Source organism: Mus musculus, chromosome 2, assembly GCF_000001635.26.
Source record: "Mus musculus strain C57BL/6J chromosome 2, GRCm38.p6 C57BL/6J".
Taxonomy (NCBI): domain Eukaryota; kingdom Metazoa; phylum Chordata; class Mammalia; order Rodentia; family Muridae; genus Mus; species Mus musculus.
This window is the reverse complement of record NC_000068.7, coordinates 74,851,064-74,877,556: the sequence shown is the minus strand read 5'-3', so window position 1 is coordinate 74,877,556 and position 26,493 is coordinate 74,851,064. Positions and strand designations below refer to the sequence as shown.

The window sequence follows — 26,493 nt, the reverse complement described above, 5'->3', positions numbered from 1 at the left end:
AGTCACTTTTCTTTGGGAAGAGGGAAGCAGATGGTATGCTGCCCCACAACCTACAGTGGATGACCTCACACACATGAGCAATTTGACATAGGTTGTAAAAACCTTGTAACTTTTTAAAGACAGGAAGTTGGGAGGAGATGAGATATGTGGGGGAGAGGGAGGGAGGTACTGGGAGGAGTGGAGGATAGATGACTAAAATATTTGTATACTGAATGAAAAAGTTTAAAAATTGCTTGTCTCCATTTCCTTTTGTAAACTGGAGATAACTACCACCATTAAGTGTTCTGTGAAGATTAAGTGTGTTAGAAATGCTTCGAAAAGGCTAAGAAGGCAGTATCAAAATACTGTAACTCTCAACATATTGGTAACAGATCTGATTCCTCACAGCATCATCACGTGTAACTGAACAGAAAACACTGGAAAATCTGAGACAATCTATAATCCTTAGTGTTTGCATATGAATTCCCATCAATACTCCTTTGAAAACTACCTGTTCTTTACCAAAAAGAAAAACAAAATAAAAAGTTCTATCGAGAAGTGTTCATCTCCATGAAACAGTTCTTTCATCCCAGCCCAGCCCTAAAGCAACGCTGGTTAACGCAGTTTAGATTAAGACAGTCTGAGGCTCACTGGGTGACCCACTGGCACACTTCCTCAGTGTCCCTTTCTACATAACTCTCCTGTGCTCAGGGTCACCATGAACTTAGTGTTAGTAGTCGCAGCGTACACATGTCAACTGCTTCCCTTAGAGAACTCTTTGTTCCACATGCACTAAGGTCAGTGAGTAGCCAGAAAGATCAAAGTAAATGAAACAAACTCAGTTGCTTAAGGTTTATTTTTATATGCTCATAAAGAAAGAAAATGTCAAGATATAGAATTTAATGTAACAAATCAAACAATTCAAAAGCAAAGTGTACACAAATAACAGTACAAAGGACATGTATATGACATTATGCAAATTTTTTGAGGTTTCAAAAAACAGTGGTTTTGGTTTTGAGATCCTGCAACTACTACCATATTGTTCAAGTAATACATATTTCAAAAGTTAGGTTTTTTTTAAAATATCTAATTGGTATATGGCTCTAAGACAACCTGCCTTTACCCCAGTCTTCAAAGTAGTGCTGTTCAATTCTTCTACAGAAAGCCAGGAGGTTGCTATAGTTTTTCACCTTCTCAGAAAGTTCATCGCTGGTCAATTGTGTGGTAAGAATGGTATACAAATGGCCAAAAACCAGAGCGTCAAGTTCAGTAGGTCTAAAATAAAAGTAAAGATGAGAAACATGAGACGTACCTCATTTTAATGGTGGAAAGCATCCTATTTTAAAAAACATTTTATTCATCAATTTTTTTATTCACCAATTTAAAGAAAAAAAGTCATAAAAATAAATCTTCTCAGAACTTGACAGCATTTTTTTCATTTTAGAACATGAAAAAAGAAAACTATGATTTGATATGTATTAATTGTGTCAAAGTATATATATATATATACACATGTATATTAGTACACTCATTATTTTAATAATCAAATAAATATAGGTTTCCAGTGTGCCAGAAAATATGCTAGAAAAAAAGGGAAAATAAAGAATACATACGCACACACACTCACACACACACGCACACACTCACTCTCTCACATGTGCACACACAACATACACACACACACACACACACACACACACACACACACACAGTGCAGGGTTTCCATGTGCTCATCGCAGGAATAAAAAGGTGGTGTGCTTCTTACACCACTCTAACCCTGCTGCCTTCACTGCTTCCCTCTCCAGGACCTGTAAGTTCTAAAAACAGCACTGCCTGTATCTTTATATCCCCAGTTCCTACTACAGTATCTGTGGTCTCCAGGATTTGCTGAATACATGGAGGAGAGAAAAGTAAGTACCCTGCAGAATGTGGAATCTTTTCCTATAACAACAGCTATTCACATCTTTTTACACTCTTCCCTCTTTGATGCAATGATGGAGTACTATATAAAGTGAGACGTTCAACCTGGCACATGCCTGAAACTGCCAGACTCAGGCCCAACTCAGTAATACTGTAAATTCAAGGTGATCTTGGGCTATACAACAAATTCATATCTAAAAACAAAATAAAGTGAAAATGTGCAATCCATGGGCATGTTTAAGAAGGCAGTCAAAAGGGTAACATATTCTTTAAAAATCACAAATGTCCTTGGACTTAATAGCACCATAATTTTTTCATCATAACCAGAGAATCAATAACAAGTAGATCCTTATAATGAACCAAGGACACAAGCGGATAAATGTATGGTTAAGGCACTTCACTAGAAGTTATACAAACACTAACTTTCCTACATCGCTGACACATTTCATAAACAGAGCTCTTGCAAGTGGGAGCTACTTTTCTCAATCTCAGTTCAGTGTCACTCGCCCTGCACTTCTTGCATGAGGTCAACTGTGGTCAGAAGGACCCTTAAGTGATCAACATGCCACATGCTGTAAGTACCTACTTGTAAACTCCACAGGTGCCAAATGGACATGAACATACAGAACTGATGGTGTTAGATAGATAGCTACTTTACAGTTGCTTTTAAAATCTATGAGTAAATAGGTTATACAAACTGAAGCAAACACGTTATCAAAGCACACTTTTTATAATCCTTAAAATTTAAGAAAATGTCTCCTGGCTGGCCTGGAACTTTCTATGTAAACCAGCCTAACCCCAAACGCACAAATTCACCTGCCTCTGCCTTCCAAGTGTTGAGATTAAAGGCATTCACTCTCATGCCCAACAAGCCCTACAAATTTCAGTGACTCATATAAAATGATTCTGATTTTTATAAATTACCAATTCCTACAATTCCTTTTTTAAAAAAAGAAGTACCCTTGTGAGACTGGCAAGATGGTTCACAGGGTTAAGATACTTGCTGTCTGCCCAGCCTGATGACTTGAGTTCTATCCCAGGAACCCACGTAAAAAAATCAACTTCTCCAGGTTGTCCCCTGACCTCCACACCTGCCCCCTGGCACACGGTCATGCCCCCTACCCACCCCTGTGACACACAAATAAATACAATTTAATTTTTCTGAAATAAAGTATACTTTATTTTAGTGACTATGTAACTATATGTATTTCCTAAAACTCATAAAACTCATAGCCATAAAAATGCCAATTTTATTAAAAGCGAATTATGCAACCACCCCCAAAAGAGGCAAAAATTCAGAAAAACCTGCAGCTCTTATGAAATACAAGTGCAAAGCAACAGCACCACACTTATGCGAGAGAGATGGCTCAGCAAGCAAAGGCAACGGCTGCCGCGCCTGATAATCCAAACCCAAGCCCTGGGCCTCACACTGTAAAACGAGAGAACCAACTCCCAAAAGCTATACTCTGAATGTCACACGTCATAGCACAACGCATGATCCCTGCACACACACACATAAATGTAAAAAATTTTCACAAATTGACTTTACTTATCACATCTATAATATTGTTGGATCATGCCACGACCATCATGTACCTGCTCTTAAATTTCTTTGTTATAAAATGAAGGAGAAAAGCCACTTTCCATTCTTGTGCCTGAAGGGGTCTTTGTGGACTGTGATAAGGGTATGCGTGGGTTTGGATGAGTGTGTGTGCACCCATGCGCAAATTCTCTTCCTATGATCTTTAAGATATTTCAAATGTATTATTGCTTTTATCTTTGCAGACTTTTTATTAGAAAAATATTCTAGGATGATATATTCTTAAAGTCTTACTGCTACCTTATCTTGAATCATCATTATCATTTCAGTTAGATATTTAGTCTTTCATTTGAATATCAAAATGAAAACAGTGCTATAAAACGTGAACATTTTCCTAACCCTTTCCATTTAAAATATTTCTCCTGCCCATTCTTTTTTTCTTTATTTATTATTATTTTGTTTTTTTCTCTGATATCCTTTATAGTATCATCTAAAACTATTCCAACACTATTAATTTTGTCTAGGTGTCTCCTAATGTTTTTTCAAATGTTATTTATTTTGCCATCTCTTCATATTCCTAGAAATAATACCACACATGCAAAAACAGTGAGCTTCAAACTTGTCACTAAGGCTTGTAAAATCAAAGTACTTGCTGTCTTCTTTCTCAATTTCTGTTCTTGCTGCAAGATCTCAACTTCTTTTTCTTCTCTTAAAAACAAGCAAAAATAATTTGGTTTCGTTTACAAGACTTTTCTCAACATCTTCAGTAGGTAAGTCAAAATTAGAAAGTAAAAGTAGGGTACAAAGAAAAAGAATCTGTCACCATTCAGTATATGTGAGAGCCAAGGGTAGATAGATTTCAAGGCCTCCAATTTAGAATCTAATTTATTTTTCTCAAGTGAATGTCTTCCTACTTACGATACTGTGTCTCACAAAGAAATGACTCCCACCACAGATAAAGAAATGAGAAAAAGTTTTACCATAACAAAATAAAATTACAAGTTCCCTTTTCCTAAATGTAGTTTCCTTTCATCTAATATTGATCAAATGATGGGCAGTCAGGCATGGGATGCGCATGGTGGGCTAAGCGAGAACAAGCATGAGTCTGAGGTCAGCCTGGGCTACAAAGCAGGTTCTAGAGCTGCACAGTAGTAGCCTTATCTCCAAAACCTAAATAAAAGGATTAGGTACAAATAAAAATTAAATATAGTCCTCACTCCTAATTATTGGTTAATAAAAAACATCTGGCTAGTCCTAATTATTGGTTAATAAAAAACATCTGGCTAAGTATCACATAATGTAGAATTTTTAAATACCTACTTTTTATATACCAATTATCAAACACATGTCTTGCTTTTGCAACTGTTTAAATTTCAATCTTTTGTAGGTCTAAATATAACCTATTAACAAAATATCTTTTACTTTCCTCTAAATCACATGCCAAAAAACCCAAGTTGCCAACACTTTGACAATGACTTTAACTAATAATTATTCTCCTACTCTCTCCAAAAAATAGCAAGTGCAAGAAAACTCATTGATGAACAAGAATAATACACTTCAAACAATAAAATATGTATCTCATTCTCAACTTTCAAACTATTATGAATTCAGTATCAAGAGAAAAAAACTACATATTACTGACATTTGGGTATATTTCTTTGTGTTGGGGACTAACCAGTAAAAATACAACATAGTTATAGAAGCTGTAGCTTCCAGGATTTAATAAATTCTATAGGCTTCCTGCTTCAGAGATAACAAGTCCCAATTTTTACCATAAGATTATTTTATATACCTGAGTTGCATATATACACACACATATATATGTATACATGTGTATATACACACACACACACACATATATATATATATAGTTTGCATGACATGTTTAAAAATTATATAATTGCTGTCATATTTATTTTTACTATAAAAGATGTTTGGTATGGCTACAGAAGACGAATGTTTATTTTGAATAGAAATCAGGGCAAATAAAATCCTTAAAAAGTATCAACTAGGGGGCCAAACTGCTTTTGTGAAGATGTGTCTGGCTCCCAGAAGCCACGTCACAGCTCACAATCACCTGGTATCCAGGGTTCTGGCCTCCACAAGCACTTGCACTCAAATGCACATACCCAATCATATGCACAGAATTTAAAACAAAATAAGCTTTTTTAAAAATTACTGGAGTTGGAGAGATGGCTCAGCAGTTTAGAGTACTTGTTGCTCTTCCAAAGGACCTAGGTTTGGTTCCCAGCACCCATATCACAGCTGGTAACTGCCTGTAACTCCAGCATTCTGGGATCCTATGCTCTCTTCTGGCTCTGCAGGAACCAGGTACAAACCAGGCAAAACATGCACACATATAAAAATAAATATATATATTTTTAATTAAAAAGAAAATCATCCTAGCAGTAGGAGATTACTCAACAGCAAAAGCACATCCTATACAAATAAGAGAATGACCCCCAGCGCACACATAAATGTCAGGTGGACATGGTGTTCTCCGTAATCGCAGCCTCAGAGGGCAGAGAGAACATCCCAGCAAACTAGCTAGCGAGATGAGACCTATCAGAAGTTCTAGGCTTGATTATAAGAGATTCTACAGAGCCTGTCTCAAAGAGTAAAACAGAAGAGCAAGGTTTCTGACAGCAATCTCAGGCTCCCACAGGCTCACACCTATACACACATGCACACCCAAACAAATGTGTACTCACATGTATGCACACCACACATAAAAACACATGAAAAGAAAAACTATCAACCTAAAGAATCTATTTTTCAGTAATAAGCCAATAAATAAAAAGATAGTCTTTTAAGAAAATCACTGAGATGAAAACATTAATTTAAGCTGAATCTTATACTGTATCATAAAATTGACTACTTTCAATATATTAAAATTACAATTTTTAATGAAGGAAAAGCTGTCTACATTAGCATTTATTTTAATCTTGTTAATAGAACATTAATTACTCAGTTTACATACATACAGATATTTTATCTGTACTCTTTATTGTCTATATTTAAGGATATTTTCATAGCTTTTAAAGGATAACAGCTCTTGTGCATCTGACAGACTCTGCTTGTTCTGAATGACTCTCCTGCTCCTCAAGCATCATTCATTACAGACTGAGGCCGTGTTAGCATAGTCATGCTTTTTACTTGAAAGGTTTTTTATTTTTATTTGAATATAAAATATTTAATTTTATACTTCTCATAGCACCTTGAACTATCTCTATCAAAATCTTTGTTCAATCATGGAATTGATTTATAAGACTGACCTTAAGAAAACTAAATGACAAGGGCTGAATTTCAGAACTCCTAGTTCCCCAGAGCCAGCACTATGTCTAACAGCCAAGGGGGGATAAATATTTAATGAGTACAAAAATGAAATTCAAAAGTAAGTGTTTTATATATATTTTCTCTGTAATGTGTCCTGCTGCTTGAGAATAAAATCTGGACAGAAAACTCCCAACATCAATGACAGGAAAAGAAGTCTGGAGCCCTTTCCTATATAACAAGTGCCTACCAAGAAGAGCAGAGTTAGAAGTACTTCCTGAAAAATAGTATCTTTGTGATACAATTCCTTTGTAACCTCTATATGAAGCAAAGACGTGTCACAACAATAAAACATCTTACTGCTTATTGAAGAAGTATGGTTGTGTTCCCAGTCTCTGGGAAAGGGCTTGACAGCACTGGTCTACATCTTCTAAGACCTACACAAGCAGTGATCCAAAAAGAAAAATATCAAAATTAGCAAAACAATTAAAGTATGTAAGACTTGTATTTGTATCATAGCTTATGACAAAAACAGGCTCTGCTTAACTTTTTAAGACTATAAACCACATACATGGTATTAATTATGCTTTTGATATCAGTGGAATTGAAGAATTAAAGACCATTAAATACAAGACCATAAGTTACTGATAAGGATGATGATTTAACAAGAAAGTTCTTCTCTCAAAATTTTACTCTCTCAACAATGTTTTCCTGAGTCCACATATTCAATGATTTTGCTCACATTTAAAGGGGGAAGGTGGACCCATAAAAATGACGAGGTGAAAGCTGCAGGAGACGGACCTCACTCTACCCAGCTACTCACTAAGCCCCCTTGGAGCACACAGCAGGAAGGCAGCTGGCTAGAAATCAGGGGTAGTTCTGGCAAAAGGAACACCAGTTAGTGTAAAGATGCTCAGCCTCCACCTTGAAAATTTACATTTTTTGATACCTTAGTAAACTTAAGCAGCCCCCCAAAAGATACATTAAGTACTTAATAAACTTAATAAAGGTTTTTTAAGCTCTGATGCTGCAGATCTACTTATTGACATAAAAGAATCCCACAATATACTGTTTAGAAAGAAAAAAATCAAGTTACAGAATAGCAGGCATAATATGATCCCATCAGAGGACAATATTACTAAGACATCTAGAAAAATATTCTCCAAATGAAGAGAGGCAATTCTGAAGTGGCAGGATTTCAGAAGATTTTGTCATCTATACTCTACAGGCAAATAAACATGTGCAACTTTCATAAAAAAAAAAACAAAACAAAAACAAAACTACATCACAGGAGAGAGATAAAGCAAGTATTTTGCTGTTGATGTTACAATATTATATTGAAATTATTTTTGTAAAGTAATGTCACTTTTGATGCATAAGAATGGAAGCTTTTTAAAACACCAATATGTACTGACCTGGTCCAGAGTCTTGTTACCCCATCCAATAGCTTTCATCTTACGTTTCACTTCCCACTGCTTCTGATAGGCCAAAATGTGGTTCAGAGGCCAAGGGTAAGGAGATCCATACCTAGCAATAGTGATCTAAAGAACAAAGACTGTTGAATGCAGAATCTTTCAGAAAATAACGCATATTAACAAACAGAAATTTTAAAAGTATGTATTTGCAGAGAACATACATAAAGCAATCTGGAAAAAAAGATATAGCTTATAGTATAAAAGATTAAAATTTTAAACCATTCCCTTTAAAAATATATAAACTTTATGTACTTTACAACCAGTTCTATCAAACAATGACACATAGCTTCCCTAAAATGTATGTGCAAGCAAAATTAAAGTAAGTGAAAAACCGTCTCACTAATGGTATAAACCACAATGTTTCATTCATGAGCAGGGACTTGCGATTCTGAGCAAAAGTGTTTTCTCATTAAATTTTAATTAAGATAAATGCTGCAGAACCACTCACCTCCCCTACTGTAGCTTCATCACACCACTGGAGATACAGCTAGAAACAAAGAACAGTCACTGAAAACTTTACAACACTGAAAAGAAAAGGGTCAAAGTTATTTCTTTCCATAGTAATTCCTAGTAAGTCAACTTCGTGAATCAAATATATGAGTTTTTTCTTCTTGGCTAATTCACTGCACAGAATTATTAAATTCATTGGGAGTACTTTATAGAAAACATTTCTTACTTACAGAATATATGTCTAAACATCATTATTTTATGGGGATTATTAAAGTAAACTCCAAATGGCTAAAGTAAAATAGTAAGTAGGCAAGACTCACTCTTTATGAACAGAAAAACTAGAGCTGAAAATGTCAAGAAGCTTGTTTATAGATAATAATTAAACAATTCAGATGACCACCCAGCCTGAGGGTCCATCCCACTTCTCAATGGCTTTACGGTACCCCCATACGTGAGAATATAGATTATACAAGATTATGTCTGATCTCAAGCCTTATCCTCTTATACCTCTGCAGTCAGCAGCATATTGTTGACTAATTCCATGTAGGCTTTCATTTCTGCTTTTTGGACTTCATCCAACCCATCACTAAGAGAATGGCCCTAAAGGGAATTTAAAAAAATTAAAAAAAGCATATTAAATATACAGTATCTTTCAGTTATCTTACTAATATAATAATATTATATTTAAATGTCCAGGGAATTCATTTCCAGAAAGCTTTTTTGAACAAAATTATTGTGTATAAAAGTATACCTAATATTTACTCGCTACTAAGTAGTATTAACTGTCATTATATAAATGCATTTCAATAGATAAAATTATAGAATGAATTATTTCATAAAGGAGAAAACAAAATGATCAGTAGAGAGCCCTGTATTTTTCAGGCATAAAGCTTAAAAACAAAAGAAATACCAAGACAAGTGCTACTTATAAAATGGGCAAAGATGAAAAAAAAAAAAGCCAATGTTAGTAAAGACATCAAAGGGGAAAAGAGATGTCAAAACTCCTCTAAGACACTATAGAAATGGAGAGACACATAAAATGGTATAGCTTTTATTTAGTTCAATCTGACAATCTGCTCTATATTATTAAAAGGTATATGCCAAAGCATTATCCAGTTATCCCAGTAACACTTTCAGGAATTCATCTTCTTGTTTGCTATGTTTGAGTCAGGGTCTTAATATATAGACCTGGCTAGTCTGGAACTCACTATGTAGAACAATCTGGCCTCAAATTCACAGAGATCTGACTTCTAAGTCCTGGAATTAAAGGCATGGAGAACCATGCCCATCAAGGAATTATCTTAATGAAACAAGTATACAGAAGTCTATGTAAAAGAAAATTTATTTTAATACAAAATAAATTGTCTATATCCAAGTGCCCACTGGAAAACTATATAATGCATGCAATACAACAGAAAACAATTTAACAATTTTTAAAGATGTATATCTATGTATAGTCATTAATGTAGAATCAGTTTTAAATATATTGGCAACTTTAAAGGACAAAATAACACATAATAGTATGATCTGGTTTTCTAGCTATATAAAAGTCCAGAAGAATGTTTCTATAAACATTAATGAAAGTGCTTCTTAACTGTTAAAATCTAAATTAAGCCAATGAACAGAACCACTCAAGTAGGTAACTTAATACCTTCAACTTCAAAACAGATCCTGTATCTCCCTTCTCAAAGATCAACCAGATCTTTAATAACTTAAAAGCTCCATTTGACAGAAATTCACATACTCTTTATTAGAAAACACCTGCCATTTTCTAAAAATCAGCCAACATCCTTGCTATTGGTTTATAGTATGAAGAAGCACTCAACTTATAGTTTAGGAATATTTTCTAATAATTTACATCAGCATTTTATAAAGCTAGTTTAAAACTCAATGAAGATGTTAAGAAACACTAAATATGAAAAAGTCACTTAAAAGTGTCTGTGGTCAAATGCATTCAGTATTTTTTCCTTACCTTGGCTTTAACAAATTGGACTATTGGGCCAAGTTCTGACACTACTTGATTTCCCACATGAATAAAAGGAACTTTTCCTGTTGAGGGCAAAAAGATGTGAGAAAACAGCTTCAGAAAATTAAAGTTTGTGCTAGTAAGAAAAATAAAGAAAACTTAACAAGAAAGCCCAGAAATGCTTTATTTATAAAGAAATATTATGAAATTATATTTTCCAAATTAAAGCCAGAAGCATCTGCTGAAGTTTACAAATTTTAAGCAATGCTTGCCAATAAAAGAACCAAGCATAGTAGCACATGCCTGTAATCCCAGGACTCAAGAGGCTGAGGCAGGGGGATTCTAAGGTCTAGGACAGCCTTGACAGTAACATTCTTTCTTAAAATTCAAAAACTAAAAAGTGGGCAAACAAATAGATTCATTTCTAGAGCTCTTGGCGGGATATATAAAGAAATGCCCATGTTCTTGATTCAGAGCTAACACTATAATTACTCAATTACTCATGTTATGTGGACAAGGCTAGGACACTAGTTCAAGATCACTAAAAACTTCCAAAGAATTTTAAGTGGGATTTCTCATCATGGTACAGTGCAAAACTTCAATCTACACTAAAAAGTACAGTTTTATTTTGTTTGAAACAGAGTCTCACTATGTAGTCTTGGCTGACCTATAACCCACTATGTAGACCATATTGGCTTCTGCCTCCTGGATGCTGGGAAATGTAATTTTCAAAAGATTTCTTTTATACTTTCTAATTTTTAAATCTGATACCCATTGAAGTCAGTATTTTAAGCTCATAACAATGCACTCATGTCTTTGACTCAAAGAATTTACTATCTTAGAGGGTATGCTGGTTGAGTTATGTTCCCAATACACAAGAGAAAAAAGAACAAAACAGTAAGCTTATGAAGATGGTAACACTAAGGGACATAGCTCAGCTTAGGACTAGTGTTTGACCAACATACATGAGGCTTTAGATTCACATCTGAGTAGAGGAAGTGAAGGAGAGAAGGGGGGGGGGGGCGGGACTGGTGTCTTTAAGTAAATGCTGGGGGGGGGTGTGGGACTGGTGTCTTTAAGTAAATGCCGCATTAGACAGTAATATTCCACTTTAATAAACATTACTGCTTAATACAATTATTAGAGATAAAAGAAAACCTTTTCTAAATAGCAAGCTACTCTACTCCAAATATGAAATGATAGAACCTGCTGTCAGACTTAGTTCAACTAGAGTTCATACTAACAGCAGGCTTCTTCCTGCTACTTTTCAGTATATTCACTTCTCTCTGGCTTAGTCAGCCTGAGGGTAATGGATGAGGTGCCTGGCACCAATAAAAGCTTCATCTGCATCTATGTGATAACACTACAAAGAAAGGGCAAGCCTTTGGGAGCACAACACTCAACAGACAGATATGGAAGGTATGTCCCTATTATCAACAGTGAATTCTTTCTAGTGCTTTATAAATCAGGAGAGAAATAATTTAAACTGGATAAACATTGGATAAACATTAGGCTATATTGTTGCTTGATTTTGACTTAGAAAAGATCTTTATTAGTGTAAATACAGGTGATCTGAGATTTTGGAAAAAAAAAACTGTTTCATGCCAAGACTAATTAATAGGTATTACAAAGTATGAGGCTTAAGATTTTTATTATTTGACATGGTGTGTGTGTGTGTATGTGTATGTGTTGTGATGTAAACGTCCCTTTTATTTCCTTCTATGATAGGATAAGATGCGAGCCGTACCCAAGCTAAATGAATACATGGCTTGGGCTGAACCCAGAGTGTTGTTTTTAAGGTAACTATCCCCAGGCCTACTAGGCCTGGAAGCTTCTAGCCTCTGTACAATCTAATCTTCTGCAAGCCTGGACCTTGAAGGCTTCAGCTTCCAGTCTCTGCCTGCTAACTTAGGCCTAGAATGTTCCAGCCTCCAAGACTTACTGCTGAATAAAATCACCCTTTCTATCTCTTTCTGAACTCTGGCTGGCTGGTTCAACTCAGCTGTTCTGGTTCAAACTCCTTTCCAAACTAACCTATTCAAACTGACTTCTCTTGGCTTCTGATTGAATTGCCCTGCCTCTGAACTCCAAGAACTGAACTGAATGCACAAACTGACTGGAACTGCAGGACCTCAACTGAACTCACCATTATCCTCTCCCTGCACTGCTTTTAAGTAGCCTCTTTCTTGTGTGTTCTCATAAGAGTTGGGTGTATCTTATCTGATTCATTCTGTCAAATCTTTCTCTGACTAGTCACTTTGTCTGCCCCCCAATTAGATGTCACTGTATTAGAGATATGTACTAAAGGCATGTCTATATTCCAGCTACAGGGATTACAAGTGTATCATTATACAGACCTAGTTAGTCTTTGGATGTGATCCCTTGCCAGAGCACTCAAGTAACCAGATTAAAATTTCTCTACTCTCGTGTGTGTGTGTGTGTGTGTGTGTGTGTGTGTACTCACACTGGTCCATTCACCCATGCAACCATGAGTGTGCGGAGGCCAAAGGTTGACATCACTGTCCTTTAACATTCTTCTATCAGTCTCCACCTTATTTTGATTTTTGAAACAGTCTCTCAGTGGATTTAGAGCTCAAGGATTAGCTAGATTGCCTTGCCTCTGTTTCCTAACACTGGGATTGCTGACAGGTGCTATAAGGCCCATCTTTTTGTAGGGGAATCTGAATTCCGAGCCTCATACATGTACATTAAGTATTGAGCCATCTCTCCTACTCTAATTACTTCTCTTTTTTTCCCCCTAAAGAAAGCAATAACATATTGTCAAGTAAGTTTGTATAGTCAGAGAACGTTAGCTAGAAACTTAGATGTCCTCTATCTGAATAATCTCATGTAACACCTGAGGTCACTCAAGTTCAAAGAGAAGTAAAACTCCCCAAGGAAATAGTTAATAACTGGACAAAGTTACAGGATTAATGACTTCCTAACTTTTAGCCAAAAAGCTTTCTATGTTCTCTGTTTTAAAAGTCCATTAGAAGTTTAGTTGGTGATGCATGCCTTTAATTCCAGCACTCAGGAGGCAGAGACAGATGGATTTCTATGAGTTCATGGCTAGCCTGGTCTACAGAGAGGATGCCAAGAGAACCAGAAATAAATACTGTGTGTGGTGGTTTGAATGAAAATGGCACTCATAGGTTCAGAGGGCATGGTACTTTTAGGAGGTGTGGCCTTGATGGACGAAGTGTGTTGCTGGGGGTAGGCTTTGGAGTTTCAGAAGCTCACTCTTCTAGTGGCTCACTCACACTTCCTGCTGCCTACAGATCCAGGTGTAGAACTGGGCCAAAGCAAACAAACAAATAAACAAAATGCAACCAAGGGAAAAAAGCACCATGTCTGCCTGCATGCCACCTAGCTTCCTGCCATGATGATAATGGACTAAACCTCTGAGCTGCAAGCCACACCAACTAAATATTTTCTTTTATAAGAGTTGCCATGGTCATGGTCTCCTCACAGCAACAGAACATCGCCACTAAGACAGTGAACACTATTCTATTTACATCTAAAAATAAATAAATATCAAGCAAGCAGATTTTTAAAGGAAATTTTGGACTCATAACTCCAAATCATGATAAAGGAAATACTAATTTGAAACAAGATGAAGTATAGCTATCGTAGTAGAAAAGGGCAGGGTAGAAAGAAAATACTAAACACAAGTGATTCCTAAATAAGTGCAGAGATTGGCAAACTTTATATGTATAAATAGCAATCTAGCAGCCAGGCATGGTGGCACATGCCTTGAATCCACCACTTGGGATCTCTGAGTTCCAGATCATTCTGGTCCACAAAGCAAGTTCCAGGACAGCCAAAGCTGTTGCACAGGGCCAAAGCAAACAAACAAATAAACAAAATTCAACCAAGGAAAAAAAGCAATATAGCATACTTACACTAATCAATTATACAGAATCTCTTATTCATGAAGGAGTGATTCTGTGTTAGTATTGCTCCAGCAAAACCATAACTAAAATAATCTGTATATATTTAACATTCAATTAGCTTTGCGGCATTATGTTTTTATACCAAAATTATTTGAATCCCACTTATTTAACACTAGTTAAATCAACTGGCATATAACACATAAGATCATCCTGACTGCTTAAATATACTAGCATATAACATATAGATCACCCTTATCATTTAAAAAAAGTGAAGCTTTAATAAAAGTATTTTAAAACACTAGAAAAAAGAAAATTGAAAAGGAGCCATTTCAGTGACTAAGACCCAGTGACAATTTCATGAGCTTTCTTCTTCTACCTGTTCTGTAGGAAAGATAACTGAGGTATGTTGAATAATAAACAGATTCAGCCTTCTGGTCTGCTTCTCCACTGGGGCCAAATCAGCAAGCCCAATAACATCCCACACTCAATAGACGGCATGCCTCCCAGAGGTAACAGTAACCAGGGACACAGGTGAGAATCTCACCCAAAATCCCACTCCAGCTCAGACACCCACATAGCCCAGCGGATGAGACACCTACCCAACCCTCCTTAGCTCTACCTTCCTTCCAGTCTGCTCCTCCACCCACATTAGATCAGGAGGCCTGATATCCTCCCACCCGCTACAGCCTGTCTGCCTCCCAGGAGGTCTGCAATAACTAGAGGCACTAGAGGCCTGTTCTAACCAGAGACATAGGAGGTCCACCCTAACCAGAGACAGCCCTGCCTATGACTCCCAGAAGACCAGTTCTAACCCAAGGCACAGAGCTCCACCTGCCTCCAAGGAGGCCAGCTCCAGTCAGAGACACCCAGGCCAGTTAACACCAGAGATAACCAGATGGCAAGAGGCAAGCACAAGATAAGTGACAGAACCCAATGCAATTTGGTACCACCACAACCCTATTCTCCCACTGTAGCAAGCCCTGGATACTCTAACAGGCCTGAAAAGCAAGCTGGAGTTGTCATTCTAATATCTGATAAAACAGACTTTCAACCAAAACTTATCAAAAAAGATGGGGAAGGACATGTCATATTCATCAAAGGAAAAAACCCACCAAGATGAACTCTCAATTCTGAACATCTATGCCCCAAACACAAGGGTATTCTCATTCGTAAAAGAAACTACTAAAGCTCAAAACATGCATTGAACCTTACACATTAATAGTGGGAGACGTTAACACCCCACTCTCACCAATGGACAAGTCATTGAAACAGAAACTAAACAGAGACACAGTAAAACTAACAGAAGTTATAAACCAAATGGGTCTAACAGATATATACAAAACATTTCACCTCAAAACAAAAGAATATACTTTCTCAACAACACCTCAGGGAACCTTCTCCAAAACTAACCATCTACTTGGGCACAAATCAAGACCTAACAGATACATAAAAACTGAAATAATCCCATTCATTCTATCAGATCACCAGGGACCAAGGGTAATACTTCAATAACAACAAAAACAACAGAAAGCCCACATACACATGGAAAGTGGACAACTATCTGGCTCAATGATAACTTGGTCAGGGAAAAAATAAAGAAATCAAAGACTTCATAGAATTCGATGAACATATACAAACTTATGGGACTCAGTGAAAGCAGTCTTAAGAGAAAAATTCATAGCACTCAAGTGTTTTCATAAAGAAATTGGAGAGATCCCATACAAGCAACTTAATGACACACTGAAAAGCTCTAAAACAAGAAGCAAAGGCACACAAGACAAGCAGACAGCAGGAAATAGTCAAACTCAGGGCTAAAATCAACCAGTTAGAAACAAAGAGAAAGATACAAAGAATCAGCAAAACCAAGAGCCAGTTCTTTGAGAAAATCAAGTTAGATAAACTTTTAGCCAAACTAACTAAAGGGCACAGAGACAGTGTCCAAACAAAGACCCAACATTTTCACTTATGAATATGGATGCAAAAATACTCGATAAATTTCTCGCAAACCAAATTCAAGAACACATCAAAATCATCATACACTATGATCAAGTAGGCTTCATCCCAGCAATTCAGAGATGGTTCAATATGTGAAAATCCATTAACATATAAACATATAAACAAACTTAAGGAAAAAAGTCACATAATCATCTCATTAGTTGCTAAAAAAGCCTTCAATAGTCTTGGAGAGATCAGGAATTCATGGCACATACCTAAAAGCACATAGGGCAAACCAACATCCAACATCAAATTAAATGGAGAGAAACTAGAAGCAATTCCACTAAAATCAAGGACAAGGTTGCCCACTCTCTCCCTAGCTATTCAATATAAAGTTGAAGTTCTAGCTAGAGCAATTAGAAAGCTAAAGACCAAGGGGATACAAATTGGAAAGGAAGAAGTCAAAGTATCATTTGCAGATGATATGGTAATATACATAAACGACCCCCAAAATTCCTCAACAAAATTCCTTCAGAGAACTCCTACAGCTGATAAACAACTTCAGCAAAGTGACTGGATAGAAAATTAACTCAAAGGGGGGTGGGGGGGAGGGTATGGGGTACTTTTGGGATAGCATTGGAAATGTAAATGAGGAAAATACCTAATTAAAAAAAAAAAAGAAAATTAACTCAAACAAATCAGTAGCCTTCTTTTATACAAATGATTAAACAGGTTGAGAAAAAACATTAGGGAAACAACACCCTTCACAACAGCCACAAATAGTATAAAGTATCTTGGTATAACTCTTACCAAGCAAGTGAAAGATCTTCATGACAAGGCCTTCAAATCCCTCAAGAAAGAAACTGAAGAAGACCTCAGAAGATTGAAAGATCTCCCTCCCATGCTCATGGATTGGTAGGATTAAATAGTGAAAATGGTCATCTTAGCAAAAGCAATCTACAGATTCAATGAAATCCCCATCAAAATTCTAACTCAATTCTTCATAGGCATGGAAAAGAGCAATTCTCATCTTCATATGGAAAACCAAAAAACCCAGATAGCTAAAACAATTCTCAAAAATAAAAGAACTTCCCAGGGAATCACCATCCCAGACCTCAAGCTGTACTACAAAGCCTCAGGGAAGCTGGTTTGGTGGGAGCGGAGCACCCTCTCAGAGACAAGTGGAGGAGAAATGGGATGGGGAACTGTGGGAGGGGCGACAGGGAAGGGGGGAGGGGTGCAATGGCTGGAATGTAAATAAAAAAACAAACAAACAAAACCATACAAAAACCAGATTCATCAGCATTAAAATTTGTTTCCTGGTAAGGAAAGCCCTATAAATAAAACTAAGGAATTCTGACATCACTTATGTTCTTAGCAATCCAGTAAAACACCTCGGACCAGAGCTCAAGTAAGTACACATAGGTCTTTATGATTAAGTTCATAACTGCTACTTTAAAAAAACAATAGAAAAATAATCCTTCAAAGCAGAAAAAAAATCAAGCAAACAAACAAACTAAGGACTTTAACGTTGGGTGCTAGAAATAAGGCCAGTGGTAATGCACCTGCTATCACAGCTAAGGTCTTAGGTTCAATCCTCAATGTCAAATAACAAACAAAAGTATTAATAGAAAACACACCCACTTACCAGATGGAGACATATATTCCGCATTTGCCCTACACACCACTTTGACAGGCAGATTACACATCTGCAAAAATGCCTGTGAAGAAAAAGAGAAATAAAATAAGGTTATTAAAAACTTGTGCATATTTAAAGAGAACTCTTCCTTCATTCTTTTCCTAAACTTAAAAGTTCATACAGTAGTACTCCCCTTAAAAATGATAAGCAAGTTTAAAGTTTCCAAACAAAAATATTTTACTTAAAAAAAGACTTAAGTCATTAGTAAATATATAAAATTTTAAAATTTAAGGAAAATTTTACATTTTCTATTTGTGTATGTAAGCAATATTACATATTGCTTTACTTTCTTAAATGAATAATATCAAATTTTTAAAGATGGTTTAATTTTTTATTCATTGCAGGATCACCATCTTCCTCATTTTAATGGAAAACTCACAATGTTATTTCTGCTACCTCAATGTTCTTTCCAGTAATACTCAAAATCTTGATATGTGGCTTCATTTAAATTGGGAGCCAGTGAGATAGTCCAGCGAGGAAAGGCATGCAGCCAAGCCAACAACCTGAGTTTGATCCAACAGAAGAGCTGAATCGCGAAAGCTGTTCTCTGACATCTATACACACAAAATGATATATTCTCCCCCCCCCTCTGTCTCTATTTCTCTCTCTCTCTATCTCTGTCTCTCTGTCTCTCTCTCTCTGTCTGTCTCTCTCTCTGTCTCACACACACACAGTATTACATATACACTGGTTTTTTTATAAAAGGTTTTAGGACACCAGTGAACTCTACCAGACCTACTATTTCTTGTACAAACTTGTACTCCAAGTTTGCTCCCCTTGTTCTCTTTCATGACTTTCTGACTTCATCTTTCCTCTTACATACTCTTCCAACTTTCTACAAAACAGTTCATTCGCTTGGGAAGCCCTAAGTTACTACAGTTCTAATATCCACACACAATTTAGAAATGGGGGGGGGGCGCTTTTTTTTCCTTTTTTCACAAATTGATAAAACTATAACAAAAATAGTCAAATGTGAATTACTATGAATTACTTATTTAACAAGGCTATTATTTACTAAGATTATAAACAGAAGACCCTGCTCATACCCAACACAAATTTCTCATAAGAGTTGTTTCCTGTGACTCCTTTTCTACTCTGGATTGAAAAATCAGTCTTTAGTCTCACTAACTGGTAACAGTACTGAACAAGAACAGCATCCTATAGAAAAAAAAAATCTACCCACTTTGAACACTAGGGTAAGACTAATTAAAACTAAGTGCCAGCCAGCCTGGGCTACATTACAAGACCCTGTTTGGATAAATAAAGCTTTCTAATTTTAAAAGTCTATCAATTAAAATTCTAGTCCTCTAGAAATGATTCCCCCTAAAAAGAAACCCCCTTTACTCACAGCCTGACTACCACAGCTTTGTAACTTATGGACACATGATCTCCTAAAGCAAAAGAAAGGTCTCTAAAAATCAGAGTATTTTTACATTATTGTATTTCTACTCCTCACAATCTCCTTCAATTTTCCTACAACCATTTATAATACTATAGATTTGATGCTAAGCATTCGGAGTTGCTTACTTGCCATGTTATTTGAGTGCACCAACCAAAGTGGCCAGGATTTGATTTTAATGTGAGGTAGAACCATTTAATTTTATTCTGAGATGGGGAAAATGTAGTCTTGGCTATAACAATATATTTATGCTAACTAAACCTTCAGTTAGACACTTAATTCCAAAGCAATTCAAAGAAATAACCACATCAAACAATTTTCATGGCATATCCTATCCCAATGTGCCCAATGTTTTATAACCAGGCTGTCCAATATGGTAATTATTAGTAACAGGTTGCTATTTAGGTCAAATATAAGTTTAATAAAATTGTACAAAAATTCAAAATCATTTTCTCAGACAACCTAGTCATTTTTCCATGTTCAAGAGGCACATGTGCCTAAGGTCTAGACTTGTGTGGATAGATGATGTCTGCTGGGGTCTGCTGGATACCATGGATTTACACCAATGGCAGGCTGAGATCATCTGAAAGTGACTACACTACACTAAAAATTATAAAGACAGCCTGCATGAGCTGCAGAGATAGCTCAGCAGTATCCCAAATAATATGCACATCACATTTCAAATCTTTATTACCAAACATACTAATAACATTCTAGAAGAAACTATGAGGAAAAAAATTACTTGAATTAAATTTAAAACCCAAAAGTCATCCATTTCCAGAAAACAGTTTAATGATTTTAATAGAAGTTAATATAGATATCTATGTAGATATACAAAAAAGATGTAAAATTTACAACATTAAAAACCTTCAGACATCAAATAGCCTTTTATTCAACTGCAGCCTTTTTAAAGAGCATTACTATGTTCAGGAAATGGTAAGAAAGGGTCACGGTGGAAACAGTAGGCCAAAGTGAGCCTTCTCCAGCCACGACCTTTGCATAAGGTAGTGCTGCTGTGACTGCTGTTCCCAGCACCATTTACAGTAATTTTACTTTCTTTATGAGTCCTCCAGCCATCCCTGTCCTGACAAGCCTCTCCCATTCCTTACCATCATTGGGTTAAGTACCTCAGAAGAATGGATCTCAAAGCAAGCTGCCTAAGAAGGAGACTATCATGCGCATACACCAAAAAGCCAGTAAAACAGTAAGGGTTTAACCGAGCAGACAGCTCTCAGTGAGGGGATGAATACTTAGATGAATCTTAGAATTATATCAGCTTCAAAGTTTCTTAAGTCCACAAACTTTCTAAGTTCTAGAATAAAACAATTAGCAAGGTGGATTACTCTATATACCATCTGGCACAGAGTAGTTCAATAAATATACGATATTCTATTGGTGGTGGTGATAGTAACTTGTTTATCCACCTGAGAAAGGGGGACTTTAATTTTGATGACTTCAAAAGAAAGCTGACCTCATATATGTTATTACTTTAGGTACTTACTTAGGAAAAAAGTATTATATACTGTAATCACATTTTTATATAAAACAACAAACAAATTTCTAGGCTAAAACAGGTATCTTTAGTTAGATATTAAAGGGATAAATGAAAAACATGAATTGTTTTTTTGAAAGAACAATATAAGTACTGAATTTCTTTTTTACTGAATGTTTACTAAACATGACTTTGTAGGGTACAGGAGAGCACTACAGAGACCCTCAAAAATGCAGGGCCTGCCACTTGTCTAGGGGACTGCTCCTGGGGATTTTTGTGATGCTATCAGAAATGAGCTGCTTTTCAGAGACCATGTCTTCAAAATTCATCTGCATTAAACCTGGTGATACCCTACTTCTCTCAGACGTGGATCTTCTGGTAGTCAGAGAACTTGAACTTGGCTCTATGTAGTCTCAATCACATGTTCCTTACTCTGCAGCTTGGTATGGATGGACATGATGACCTGGCCAACATAAACCCTGGCCACTGGACCTGGGATTCCCAAAGGCACCACTCACTCATACCTGTCTGAAGCCTGTCAGCCCCAGCACAGGACATCTTGTTGGCTCAGATGGCATGGAAAGGGCAGAGCCTCACTTGAATATGAAAGTGATTCTTGCCACAACTCTTTACCTCCAGGCCTTCATATTCATCTGACACCACGTGGCCACAAAGCTGGAATTCATCAACTTTTGCCTTCTGTCTCAAGTCAGCAGAGGGCCTTTTCAGTGCTCTCCCGTACCCTACCAAATCAGGAGGCACCAGGAATGCCTCAGCAGAAACGATTTGGGGTATGGCTTGTTCTTAAAATATCAGTAACACACCGGGGGAAAAGGGAGTGATTTATTTTCAACACACTTAACTATATAATCTTTTCTAACAAAGCAAAAGGAAGCAAATAAACACATAGTACTGACATAAAGCTTAATTTGTCAAAATCATGCAGCTAAAAGGCCTGTCCCTTTAGAATGTAAGTTCTGTCAGTACCTGCAGACCATGACTGTCTTTACTACCCATCCTTCACATAAAATGACTGGCATCTTTTAGTTCTATGAATCTAAAACGCAGTGCTTTAAAGTAAACTCACCTCCTATTAAGTAGTATTTTAAGAAACACATATCAGTAAGCAGACATTAGTTTAAAAAACTAACAGGAATTCAATTTTCCTCTTTAGTAATCAGAAATCATAACTCAATAAACAAAAACTGCTTTACATAAGTCAAATTTGCTACCAAAGCATGAAAATGACATTTGAGAGTACATAAGATAGATTACAACAGAAAATAGAATCTTCCTTAGTACACACTCCCCTGAATACTATTCCAGGAATGTTTGACTCAACTTTAGATACATCAATATCTGACAGCTTGGGAAAACATTAGATTCTTTATAAAAGCAACCAAAATCAGAATAAAAAAAGATATAAGCTTTGCCTATTAGAATTACACATAAATGAAAATAAACCTTTAAGGGGAAATTAAGCAGTAGAAGTATAAAGCAGTCAAATGCAGGAAAAGAACAATTCTTGCACACCAAGAGCCTAATAACACCAGCCATACAGCTCGCACTCCCTGAAGACTGGGAGCAAAGAGAAAACCAAGATTTTCCTAAGCTCTATGAAGCATGTTATGAAGTTCTGTTATAGTTCCACCTTAAAAAAAAAAAGTAACAAAATCTAATTTTTATAAGCTAAGCAGAGGGTAGGGACACATAATATACTCACTTCATTTGAGCTAAGTGATTACAAAACAACACTGGTGCTTACCAGCAGGCAGCACTAGTTACCAACAGGCAGTACTAGTTACCAGCAGGCAGTACTAGTTACCAGCAGGCAGTACTAGTTAGCTCCTTTCCTCTCCTTTATTTGAAGATACATTAACATTTGTCTTAAAAGTTAAACACACAATACTCTCATTAATTACATATCACCAGTAAATAGGCCAGTAAATGTTAAAATAATTCAAAATTTTAAAGAATTTTCATTAATGAAAAGTAAAACTGCTGAAAGCTTAATACAGCTTCTTGTGTCACATAAAGCACATTAACAAAGCTACTTGACGTCTAGATAGGTACACAGTCTACACGGCTCAGGCTTCCACCTTAGGACAAAGATTCTATTCGGGTCCTAATTACATCTGAAACACTTTGCGTGAAAATTTGATAAGGCTTATTCTCAAGCATGCAATGCCAGTTTCAGGGCACAAAATGAAAATGATTCTGAATTGTAATTCCTATCCTGTTTCACTAGAACACAAAGGAAAATCTGTGGTGACAACTGAAGAATTATTTTCCACCTTACAGAAGAGAGATGTTTTAAAATTAAAAACTATGAACAAATCTATCCACAAAATAATTCATTTTATATCAAACAGCTGCAGATCCCGTAATTGAAATAATGTATCTAAGGTTACAAATGAGAAGTGTTAGGTATCATTCTTAAAGAGACATATTAAGTTGCTAATACAGTTACAGTAATAGCTCTATTTGTAGTTTAACATAAATTAAGACTATAATTATGTTTGTGACTATTTTAAACAAAATAACAAATTCCTTTGTACCTGTGAATATAATTTATAGCAAAGCCAAGTTCATTTTCCAAACCAATCTATTTCCCACTGCAGAGGTTCTCTGCTATAACAGTATAATGTAATTCTTGTGGAATGGTGAAAGTGTAGATTCACTAAAAGCACAGAAGAGGTTTGAAGATAAATGAAGATGCTATTCATTCAAGGGTAATTTCATCTCAGAACTATATGAAAGATGTTTCACTCACACAGGATAGTGTATGGTCTCAAATTTAAGTGTGTTTTCAGCTCAAATATAATACTGCTAGATCGATTATGCTGATACTACACATCTAATAATGAAGAATGCTAGCATTTTTCTACTAAAAAAAATATATTGTCTTCTTCTTATCACTGTCATTACTCTATTTACTGCAACAAAATTTAGTATACAGCTTGATATTTACCTTTTAAAGAAACAAACAAAAAAGTGATGATACTCGACTTTTAATTTCACGGGGGCCTATAGAAATACAGATTTTTTAAAAAAGAATTATTTATTTTATGTATATGAGTACACAGTAGCTGTCTTCAGACACTCCAGATGGAATCATCTGAGCCATGTGGTTGCTGGGAATCGAACTCAGGACCTCTGGAAGAGCAGTCAGTGCTCTTAACCACTGAGCCATCTCTCCAGCCTGAAACATGGATTTTTTAATAAGATAAATATTTACATTAGAAAATATCAGTCAGTACAAACTATTTCACAAGTGACTTAAAATGACCATTAGCCACCTACTGCATTTTGAATATGACTACTTCATGAGTACAAGACTAGCTCAGATGCTTTATGCACCGCACACCACTTATGTGCTAAAGAACTAATAGGAATATTGAGATTGTTTTACTCTGTTAAGCTCTGCTTACAATCTAAGTTCAGTTTTACTTTAGAAACATCATTATTTTATACTTATTCATACTTTATATTTATACTTCATAACTCATGCCAGGTGTTGTAAGTGTAACTTAGCATCATGATCTAATTAATGTGATATAAAACAATAAATCTCAAGAATTTACATTTAAATTCAACAATATCAAGGAAACATCTGCAGCCTCCATCTTGCTCATTTTAGATTACTGAGAAGGGCGGCTGTCACTACATTCCTTTCCGTAGTTATTGCTGCCTTCTCCTAACACTGAAGTAAAGACAAAAACCTCATTTTGCAGAGTAAAAAATCAAACTGAGAAGGATAGACTTTAGAATCTTTAAATTTATATTTTATGAAACTATAAAGCAGCTTTAATTATTAAATATTTCTACAAAATAATACCCCATTCATTCTCTATTAACAAGTCAACTAACAGCATCCTACCAGTATTCATATCATGGTTAAGCTGGCACTTCATCTGCGAAGAACAACTTGTTGAAAACAAGATCATTTTACCTAAAATTCTTGAGGTAAGCCATCTACTGTGGCCATCTACTGACTTGACAAGGAGCTGTTTTCTCACATTTTCCAATCTAACAACTAATTTGCAGTCCAAAGGAGAAAGGTATTCCTCACTGCTCACCTCAAGACTACACTAGAATATTACCATTTAACCACTAAGAAATACCTCCACCTACAGAGCCTCATTTGCTATTAAAAAAAAACAAAAACAAAAACAAAAGCAAGGGCCATCAGCGTAAGTCTGTATGAGCCCATCTGATAGGTTAGTATGTTACTGTGCACACCATTAATGAAGCCTATAGAAGACGTTGCAGTTTTTGACAAAGTAACAGAAAGAAAACAGCTTTTACTATCTTTATTTTTTTCAATTTTAGAGTTATTTACTCACCAAAAAAAAAAAAAAAAAAAAAACAAGAAAAATAAAAAGATTAAATAAAACACAGATATTCTTTTTAGTCTGAGCTTAAATCTCATTCTTTGCTTTTATATAATTTTATTTATTTAATTTTTATGTGCACTGGTGCTTTTGCTGCATGTGTGTCTATGTGAGGGTGTCAGATCTTGGAGTTAGACAGTTGCGAGCTACTATGTGGATGCTGGGAATCAAACCCCGGTTCTCTGGGGGAGCACTCAGTGCTCTTAACGACTCAGTCATCTCTCCAGTCCCCTTAAATATGATTCTTAATGTACAAAAACGTTAATTTTTCATGCAGTCATCTAATAATGATCATCAATTTGTGACACTAAAAAAAAAAAAAATCCCATTTTTATAGACTCCATATTCAGACACACAAAAAAGAAAAGCCAGGTTGTTTAAATTGGCTTCATATATTTAATGACATTATTTCTAAACTTCACTAGAAGGTAGTAGTAGTATATATATATATACACATACACATACACATACACACACACACACACATACATACACACACACACACACGTTCACGAAACAAGTGTATAAATCCTTGAAGTCAAAATAGGTATTAATTCTCCATCAACAACTTCTATTTCTATAGCCTTAATATTTTTCAAAAAAATTCTTATTCATTACAGCTAGCACAGACTGAGGTCTACTCTAATTGTACATATAAGACTTTGAATTTAATATGAAAAAAGGAAACTATTGATTACATGATAATATTTTCATATACTGAGCTAAGTAAAACATAACTAAAACTTAACTACATTATTAATGAGGCTACTAGAACTTTTTGAATTGCTTAGTGGCTAGCACTGACTTATTTACTGTACAGTTGGTTAAATTTAGGGGATAAGAAACACAGTAACAGAGAACTATCAGGTTTGTCTTACTAATTAACATAAGCCTACGTCTCTCAAAATAGCACTTTACGACGGGAAATGTCTCTATGCATGTGTGTGCATACAATGTTACATAAACACTAAACTCATGAAAATCTATCAGGCTGACTTTTTGCTCCAGTCAGCAATGACGATTCCATCATGACTAAGCAGCACTCAGGCAAGCCTGTACTGGGAGAGAAATGATACAA

General features: G+C 35.8%; 1 protein-coding gene and 1 pseudogene across 1 annotated transcript in view; both read right to left on the bottom strand.

Moving 5' to 3' along the window:
- Positions 1-808: 808 nt before the first annotated feature.
- Mtx2 (metaxin 2) overlaps positions 809-26,493 on the bottom strand; it is a 50,937-nt gene continuing 25,252 nt past the window's right edge. The window contains exons 4-10 of the mRNA NM_016804.4: positions 18,080-18,152; positions 10,610-10,686; positions 9,145-9,237; positions 8,636-8,674; positions 8,128-8,253; positions 7,073-7,149; positions 809-1,254 (exon numbers count right to left, since the gene is read on the bottom strand). Coding sequence (NP_058084.3) covers positions 1,083-1,254; positions 7,073-7,149; positions 8,128-8,253; positions 8,636-8,674; positions 9,145-9,237; positions 10,610-10,686; positions 18,080-18,152 — 657 coding nt within the window. The 3' untranslated portion in view covers positions 809-1,082. The remainder of the gene's footprint in view (positions 1,255-7,072; positions 7,150-8,127; positions 8,254-8,635; positions 8,675-9,144; positions 9,238-10,609; positions 10,687-18,079; positions 18,153-26,493) is intronic.
- Gm14425 (predicted gene 14425) lies at positions 21,252-21,851 on the bottom strand (annotated as a pseudogene).